Source organism: Saccostrea cucullata, unplaced genomic scaffold (genome assembly GCF_032062105.1).
Source record: "Saccostrea cucullata isolate Sc308-1 unplaced genomic scaffold, CSIRO_AGI_Scuc_v1 ctg9, whole genome shotgun sequence".
In the NCBI taxonomy this organism is placed as follows: Eukaryota; Metazoa; Mollusca; class Bivalvia; order Ostreida; family Ostreidae; genus Saccostrea; species Saccostrea cuccullata.
The window spans coordinates 339311-349130 of NW_026935030.1; the positions used below are offsets into that span (position 1 = coordinate 339311).

A 9820-nucleotide genomic window follows, 5' to 3' on the forward strand; every position below is an offset into this window, starting at 1 on the left:
GCTACTCCTCCTACAGTTTTGGTCTGATTTCAATATAACTTGGCACACAAGTAGACTACACTAAGATACATAATTCTGTGTATCGATTTTTGATTTCGATGAATGGTGTTGATGTTGTTACTAAAAATAGAAATTTCTGTGAAATTCTTTCAAAATTCTACTCCTCCTACAGTTTTAGTCTGATTTCAATATAACTTGGCACACAAGTATCATACACTATGATACATAATTCTGTTTATCGGTTTTTTATTTCGATGAACGGTGTTGACGTTGTTACTAAAAATAGAAATTTCTGTGAAATTCTTTCAAAATGCTACTCCTCCTACAGTTTTGGTCTGATTTCAATATAACTTGGCACACAAGTAGACTACACTGAGATACATAATTCTTTGTATCGGTTTTTGATTTTGATGAACAGTGTTGCCATGGTTACTAAAAATAGAAATTTCTGTGAAATTCATTCAAAATGCTACTCCTCCTACAGTTTTGGTCTGATTTCAATATAACTTGGCACACAAGTAGACTACACTAAGGTACATTAATCTGTTTATCGGTTTTTGATTTCAATGAATGGTGTTGACGTGGTTACTAAAAATAGAAATTTCTGAAATTCTTTAAAAATGCTACTCCTCCTACAGTTTTGGTCTGATTTCAATATAACATGGCACACAAGTAGACTACACTAAGATACATAATTCTGTGTATCAGTTTTTCACTTCAATGAACGGTGTTGCCACAGTTACTAAAAATAGAAATTTCTGTTAAATACTCTCAAATGCTACTCCAAATACAGTTTTAGTGTGATTATAATATAATGTGGCATGCAAGTAGACTACACTAAGAACATAAAGAGACTTAATCAAGGATCATTATTTTATTGCTGTAGAAAAGTTTCAATTCCCAACTGCTTAAGTACTTTTCTCTTCCTTTGCTATAAGTACAAACCAGTAGAGCTTCAGTCTCGACAGAGACTTCTGGTTATTTTATACCACAAGCAATAGCATGAATTGCAGATCCTTTAATTTTAAATTGACCGAAAAGATACGCACACACCCGTAACCGATATCTAAACTGTAAACCCGGAGAAAAAAGGATGCGGATTTGAAATAAAAGTTTATAAGATAAATACAGTGAAGTAAAAATAAAAATGCATTGTGCGAAAGCATATCGATAATGCTTATGGCGCATACCAGTGAATGCAGATTGTAAGAAGCACAACTTATGTCAATCTGTTTGTTGTAATAAGTTTTGTGGAGTTATCGGTTATAGATTATGTTTGGCAATAAGTCACACTTGTATTGTACGTTTATTCAATTCTTACTTGACGTTGAGAAAAAAGGACAATTGATTTCATCACCATTTCATTTTAGTATTTGGGTTTGGCGATAACGAATATCAAACTGATGACAAAATTTTCAATTCGTTCGCTTCCCTTTGCTTGCCTTTTTAATCATTTTTTTACAGGCTTGAATGTTGAATGTCCGGAATAATTTTATAATCATATCATTTCATCCTACAGGAGGTTTTTGAGTGGAAACCACGGGACTAGGATTTCCGCTTAAAGTGAAGTTGGCCCGTATAAAAGTTTATTAGGTTTGCACACTTTTCCTGAACTTGATATATTTGCTTTTGTTTTCCGTCAGACTAGATTGATAAATCTAAAATTAAGACTATGAAACAGATTAATCATGTAAATCCAAATATTGTTTATGATAAGAAGATTATGAACGTTATTTTCCTTAAAAAGATAGATCTAAAATATTGGTCTACCCATTAAGAAGAAAAATACCATGAAGGCATATAAATGAAATGAATTTTGTCATCACATTTATTTTAAGTAGAAATTTTGTATACACTGTAATAACATTCAAAATCGGTGAAAATTTTAATTTGAACGTATATGACAAATATCATTTAAATCTACACTTAATCTCTCTTTTTAGCTCAGATTCGCCATATATAACATTAGTGGAGATAACAAACAGTACTAAAACTTAAAAGGTCTACTGAACAATCCAATAGTGAGCAGAACAGACATCTAAAACATCGGAGGTGGGATCAGTTTCCATGGAGGAATCAGCATCCCATGTGAAACAGTTACTACCACTTGTACTCCTTGTCATGATCGGAGAAATGGGGAAAAAATCCGTGGACAATTGAGCACGTAGTGACCGGACAATTAGAATGAAAAAGATCACTCAGCATTGAACTTATTGATGAGAGTATTTCATGACAAGGTCATCGTATCGATCAAAGAACTTGTATTATGATGTCATGAAATAAGACTGTTGATATCCTTGTTTCATCAACTTTTTTGTCAATATCTTGCCTAGGTAAAAGTAAATATTGTAAATTGATAATACGCTGTCGATATATATGAATATCAAGATGAAAGCAACAGCAAACGTTTCCTACTTCCTGTGTTTATGCTTTTTAAATAAGTTCAGCTTATAAACAAATACAAAAAAAAAGTATACTTATAAGGGGAGAAATTTGTACTCAAGGGAATTTCGGCGAATTGTTGGAAGACTTGATCTCAAAAGACTACACTGATATGGTCAATAAGAAATTCAAACCTTTTTAATCAAAATGTTTTAATCGATTCGAAACCTTTTGGCCTGATTTTGTCTAAAGTACGTAAATGAGGATGGATTTAAGTATAAAACTCTTCCTAGTCTCGTTCGTTAATGAAAATACTTTCCTAAAAAGCCAGAGCTTATAAAAGCTATTAGAGAGTGAAAGGACTGTATTTTGTTCTGACTATTCGAAAAACAACACCACGGAATACGTAGTGTAATAATCAATAAGGACTGCTGGAAATAGCAATCTTAAGTGTCACACAAAGTAAACATTAATTACAAAGATAAGATTTTAGCTTCTGCATTGAAAATAAAAATAATTAACAGAAAATTACTACTGTAGATACGGGTTAGATGATTTTTTAAAATGATTGTCTTTATACAGACATATGTTCCTCTTTATATTCTGGAAAATATGTGGATCGTTAGACAGGTATAAACTGATTAAAAAAAAAAAAGTAAAAGAAGGGCACTATATCTTAGGTCATGATGCCAATATTTTCAGGCTTTGCCCTCTTATATTAGTCAAAATAGGTTTGACCTATAAGTATACATCTAAATTTTTAAGACCGTAATATTCATATTCAACAGGAAATATTTTTGTAACCTAGATCACATTCACATAACAATTTGCGCATGAATGAACAGAAAAGAAAGTTGATAACATATTAACCCAAAAACTAAGAGTAGGAGATAAAATATAATTCAAGAAAAACCCAAGGCAAGTACACACACTTTACGTGTCTAGGTACTAAAACATTCAATACCTAATCTTCTGTCAACATAACATGATTCAGAAACCTTCTAACATATTTATTTTACTTGATAGGAGCGTGTAAATGAACTTTATCTTGTCGGTTTAATAATATGTTTGTGACAGTGAGGTAACATACATAACAAATCAGCTTTATCGTCTTCTGAGAATCAATAATGAAGGTTCTGATAGCTGTGGATGGAAGTAAATTTTCTAGAGATGCCTTGGAGTGTGAGTAATATTACTACAATACCGAGAGATTCAATATATTTAACACGATTACGTATGCATAATAAGAAATATCCTGAACATTTCAACTTGTCAACAGAAAATTTTAGCTATTTTGCGATTACGTATTGCATTTTTATAAACGCATTAAACTAATGCTATCTAACTTATATATGAGACTTTCAAATCTATTTTTTTAACATTTAAGGGTACATGAAACGCATTCACTTGAGAGAAAATAAGATCATCATTGTCCATGTGACGGATCATCTCCGTAACTTTGCTTATAACAGTGAGTATAGATGTAATTTTCAACAAAAGTTCTTTAGAACATACACATATTCACATACAGAGAGGAACATAAATGTTTCAATGTCCTATTATAAATGTATGTCAATATGAATGTTTCAAAGTTAAGGAATTATCATATACCGAGGAAAAATTTACTTGAGAATCTGTCGTGTACACCTGGATTGGTATTTTTCTGAGTCATTGACTTAGGTTGTATATTGCAGCATCTGTGATACCAGCTGATCCCGAGTTAATCCAGTTAGCGTATCAGGAAGAAGAACACAAGGCCAGGGCTTTAATGGATGAAATGGGGGACTTCCTCACTAAGAACCAAGTAATAAAAAAAATTAACTATCACTTTATTTGTGACTATCAAATTTTTAGGAAAGTAAGTGAAACAAATTTCAAAAACATGGAAACCAAATTTAATATCAAAGTAAACCAGCACATTTTTTTATACAATGTACTTGCCTTTTTATTTATTTTTCGTTTTACACTTTTTTCTGTTTCATGAATAGATTGAGGGTGAAGTTATTCGACTTTTTGGAAACCCCGGAGAACTGATTGTTAAAAAGGCACAGGAAATTCAGGCAGATTTGCTAATATCAGGAAGTCGTGGCTTAGGTCTCATCAGGCGGACAGTGTTAGGAAGCGTCAGTGACTTTGTCATACATCACTCTGAAGTCCCCGTTATGGTTTACAAACATTAAAAACCAACAGACATCAACTTCGATTGTTACATCATATATTTTGTTATAAAATAAAACATGACTTTAAGTGTTTTATTGTTTTCTGCCACTTCTCTCATTTGTATTGTACACACATAAAATTATTCATTTTTCTTAAACTCTACAACGATATTTCTGAAAAAAAATTTAAAGTAATTAAAAAAATATCCTACAAAGTCAAATATGAAAGAACACAATTTGAAATTACTCCTGCCTCAGATTCATTGGCAAAATCTATGTAGTCTTTTTAAGACTAGGTATTTTAATCTATTGAGAATAATTTAATCTAGTAATTTAAATTATTGTACTTTATTGGTTTAAAGTTATATAATTGTAACATGTGGAGATAACGAACAATATTCACGATCAAAAGTCCGTAAGACAATACAAAATAGGAGCAGAGCAAAGACGGACCTCCAAAACATCAGAGGTGGGATCAGGTATGAAAAACGTCAGTCAGCATTTGACTCAATGTAGTGTTGGACTGTATGCACAGATTAACATCATAAAACCCGCACAATTATTTCCTAGCTTTTCAACGGTAATTCTCATTTTTCAAAGTTTAAAATAAAGGATATTGTGCATTTTCAATAATCAAATGACTACAATTAATATTCATCTTAGTTATTATACTTTAGATTTTAATTATATGAAACTATAATTAAGGACTACCATGGATTGTAATCTTAACTGTAATATTAGTTACTCTGTTGATGAGATTCATTCATAATTTTAATCGCACTTAAAACACTACTGTGTCGACCGAGAATGAATTCTCATATGATCGTTATGTGAATGCCCTAAAGTAATAGAACGTAGTCAGAAGTTTAAAACGCAATATAGGTCAGGAAAATAAATTCTGACAAACTTGAATGATTTCTCTGACAATTATATTTTAGTGCTTGTATTGGATTGTTTTAAAAAGGCAAAATGAAGGTGTTGATAGCAACTGATGGAAGTGAAATTGCCAGGCGAGCTTTGGAATGTAAGTATGAATCATCAAACGTGTGTACATAGTTTTCAATATAAAATATGAAACGTAAAAAAGTCTTAATTACCTTTTCCTCAGGGTACATGCAAAACCTTCACAAAGAAGATAATAGATTATATATTGTCCACGTGACAGACAATAGGTACAGTTTTGAAAATAAAGGTTAGTGAAAGATCTAAATTAATGATATAAGTGAACCTCTTCTTTCAATTTGTTAATTTGTATACCTTTTTAGTGCGTTAATGTAGATATGCAAATGAGTTTCAAAATGAAAGTAGTAATATGCGTTACTATTATATTCTAATGTCAACTTCGTAGTTCATGTCATCTCAGAATTGTCAACTTCTTGGACAGATTTAAGTCCAATTATAACAAATTCTTTAAAGCCATGAATATTTAAACACGTTTGCATTTTTTTTCAAATCAACTCACAGACCCAATTATACCAACTGACCAACACTTTTTCGTTCTTGAACACCAAGAAAAGGAAACGAAAGCCAAAGAATTGATAAATAAAATGGAAGCGTACATCCAGGACAACAGAGTTAGTAGCACATATCTCCATCAATACACCACAAGGTGTTCTTAGATTAGAGTTTATAACCTGAGAGAGAGAGAGAGAGCGAGAGCTTTTTGCTTTTTCAGATTGTTGATTTTATTTGCCTAGAAAGAGTGAGTATCCTTGTTTTTGACTGTCACATGCAGCCGCTATGAGCTCTATGTACATGTATCCTTTAAGTGGACAGTAAAATGCTTTTACGGGCAATGACCTAAATGTAAAATTTCAGACCAAAACAAAAAAAAAAAAACATGCGGAGATAGGTTGTATTTGCAAACGAGGTCGTGGCAACTCTAGAGTTTTCAAACAGGATTATTGCAATCCATGTAACATCAACGTTTTTGATACACAATGTTATTGTTTCGATCGAAAAATTTATCATGTTCAAAGCATTCTCTTGCTTATGGAATAAGTTGGGGACTTATACACCATTAACAGGTGATGTTTGAATTATGTTATGTGAAAAAGGGAAGTTGCCCATGGAAAAAATGAAAATGTTCTGTTTGTCGGATTACTGTTGGGTATTATCAACTGAAGCTAGTAAAATTGGATTTATTTTGTCAATATATAAATAAAAAAAGTACTATTTTTAATTGATAAACCATTCAATACCCATATCTTGATTCTAGAATTTAAAATTTACCAAAGAGAAGGATATGGAGACAACGAAAAGTACTCAATATCAAAGTCCATAAAACAATACAAAATAGGAGCAGAGAAAATACGGACCTCCGAAACATCAGAGGTGGGATCAGGTGCCATAGAGGAGTGAGCATCCCCTGCTGACCGGTCACACCCGCCGTGTGCCCCTTTTCATGATTGGGAAATAACGGAAATATCCGTCGTCAATTCAGTATATAAATTATGGCCTTACAATTAGTATGAAAAACGTCAGTCAGCATGTGACTCAATGATAAATTGTATTTGCGGACCAGGTCATTGTATCGACCATAGAACTTACGAAATGAATTTAAACGAGACTGCTGATATTTTTGTTTCATCATTTTGCTTGTCAATAATTTACCTCGTTTTAGAAATTGTGAAATTTCGAAAGATGTGATAACCATGATACAACTAAGAAAAATTAATTTTATGACAATCAAATCCCACTCCCTCAAGAAGCATTAGACATTTCAGTATTTCATGAAATTACTTTTTAAAAAAAAAGAATTAATTTAACATCGTACATGCATTTGGGGCCTTATACAGTAGAGTACACGAGTGCGTTTAATATTGTTGACTCCCAACCCAATTAATATTCTGTATGATTTGCATTGTAGATTAAAGGAGAAGTTAACAAGTTATTTGGTGATGTGGGACACGAAATTGTAAAAAGAGCCAAAGATATCGATGCCTCGTTGATCATCACAGGCAGTCGGGGGTTGGGTGTAGTGAGGAGGACGGTGTTAGGAAGTGTTAGTGATTACGTTGTTCATCACTCTGAGGTTCCCGTGGTTGTCTATACAGACAAATCATTACAAGGTGCCAATATATGAAATGTTAGACAAATGGAGTAAGAAACATAACACAAACTGCAAAGTCCGAACATTTTGATTTATTCATGAAACTGAAAACATGTGGACAAAACACAAGAACCTCAATCCTGCAAATTCCGACTATTTTGAATCATCCTTGTGCCTGGATTGACTATAAATTGAATAAGTTTATATAATTATTTCGATATAAAATTTTGTATTTAAACAAACATTCGGAATGTGCACTTACAGTTGCATTATTTTATAAACAGAGCGTTTAAAATCTCGGAGGAATTGCTCAGCCAGCAATTAAGAGATTCTCCAGGGTGATTTTGTCGACAATTTGATTTCTTCTATAAATTACGAATTATTATTTTGTGATATTTTTACCGATGCAAAATCTTCAAGATAGGTATTTTTTCAGAGTTACATGTAAAACAGAAAATAATCGTTACTTCTTCTTTTTTAAATATAGAAGAAAGACTTTTTAATGTCCATGTTAGTATATTTGACCAGGTCTGAGTCATTTTGATTTATTTATCTTAAAGAAATGTTCTTCTATGGATTTTAAACTCCTTGGAAAAAATATTTAATTAAAGAACACCATCTTTGCGATTACAAATATGGAGATAACGAACAGTATTCCAAGATCAAATTTCCATAAGACAATATAAAATAGGAGCAGAGCAAACACCGACCTTCAAAACATCTGAGGTGGGATCAACTGCCATGGAGAAGTTAGCTTCTCCTTCCGACCGATCACACCCGCCGTGTGCTCCTTGTCATAATCAGGAAATAACGGAAAAATCCGCCGTCAATTCAGTTTATAAATAATGGGCTAACAATTAGTATGAAAAACATCAGTCAGCATTTGACTATATGATAAATTGCAAATTTGCTGACGAGGTCATTATATCGACCATAGAACTTACGAAATGATGACTTTAAACTAGACTGCTAATATTCTTGTTTCATCAACTTGTTTGTCAACAATTTACCTCGTTTTAGAAATTGTTCGTACGTAGAACAAGCTCTTGCGTATCGAATCATCTGAGAGATATTAACTCCGTATGTAGGTGATGAAGGTATATTGCTGCATTAACAAGGGAAATTGAGGATAGAAAAGTTAAAGTCATCACGTTTATCATAGAGCTTGCCATTACCATTACCATTAATGTCTTTTTCAAGTAAAACATCCAAATATGAAACAGATGTATCCCACTCTGTGGTACATGTATCTTTTATCTCAAGCTCACCAGGATAAATCTTATCGACATAATAATGGAAATTACCATTACTAACTGACAATAAGTCGTCGATATATCTAAATGTCGATTTGAAGGCTACAGCAAGTATTTTTTTCTTTTCACGCATTACATTTTGCACAAATTCTGCTTCATATGAATACAAAAATATGACTGCTAATAACGGGGGATGCAATTGTTGGAAGACATGGTCTCCAAAAACAACACAGATATCGTCAATCAGAAACTGAAGCATCTTTTTTAATGTCAACTTTGAGTACTTTTGTGTACAATCAGAATGTTTTTAACAAAATAATTTTGCAAATGATCAATAATAAGGCAAGTAAATTCACGAATTCCATTTTTTATTACTGCAGCTCTCTGCCGACAAGTGGTGGCGTCTCCATATAAGTGAAAAAGTCCCTACAGGGACGTTAAACAACATACAAATAAACAAACAAGACTTTCGGGTCAGTCTAATGGTAACTCATCTTATGTGGGAGGTGTTTATTACCTATGTTCGATGTGCTTTTTCTCGAAAAACAAACCTATTTTTATGCTCCTTAATCGAAGATTTGGGGGTATATAGTTTTTATCGTGTTTGTCTGTCTGTCTGTTTGTCCGCAAAACTTTTAACGTTGCCCATATCTTTTGATGTAGTGGAGCTATGACTTTCATATTTCACATGTGTATGTGAGACCTTTCATTGGATACAACAACTTTGACATCTTGACCTTGAAGATTTAAGTACTTATAAAAAACTTTAACTTTAGCCATAACTTTTGAACGGTAAAGGTTAAGGCTTTCATACTTCACATATGTTAATCCTTGTAAAAAGACCTTTCATACGATACCAAGAACTTTGACCATTTGACCTTGGAGTTTGACCTACTTATTAAATACAAACCTTAACCATGAATTTTGAAAGGTAATATCTAGGGCTTTTATACTTCACATATTTAATTCTTGTG

The 9820-nt window shown here is 32.5% G+C and overlaps 2 protein-coding genes across 3 annotated transcripts; both read left to right on the plus strand.

Annotated features, from left to right (window-relative positions):
* The first annotated feature begins 3383 nt into the window (after positions 1-3383).
* LOC134241743 (putative universal stress protein SAUSA300_1656) lies at positions 3384-4634 on the plus strand. The gene is made up of 4 exons (XM_062723766.1): positions 3384-3564; positions 3770-3853; positions 4077-4186; positions 4371-4634. Exons 1-4 carry the CDS (start codon positions 3510-3512, stop codon positions 4560-4562), a joined length of 441 nt encoding a protein of 146 aa, XP_062579750.1. The 5' UTR covers positions 3384-3509; the 3' UTR covers positions 4563-4634.
* A 695-nt stretch (positions 4635-5329) lies between these two features.
* LOC134241741 (universal stress protein Sll1388-like) lies at positions 5330-7978 on the plus strand. Of its 2 annotated transcripts, XM_062723764.1 has the most exons (4): positions 5332-5565; positions 5650-5733; positions 6006-6115; positions 7411-7978. In XM_062723764.1, exons 1-4 carry the CDS (start codon positions 5511-5513, stop codon positions 7624-7626), a joined length of 465 nt encoding a protein of 154 aa, XP_062579748.1. In that variant the 5' UTR covers positions 5332-5510; the 3' UTR covers positions 7627-7978. The 2 variants fall into 2 exon arrangements, with proteins under 2 accessions (XP_062579749.1, XP_062579748.1); XM_062723765.1 differs by lacking the exon at positions 5650-5733 and having other exon boundaries at positions 5330-5565.
* Positions 7979-9820: the final 1842 nt, after the last annotated feature.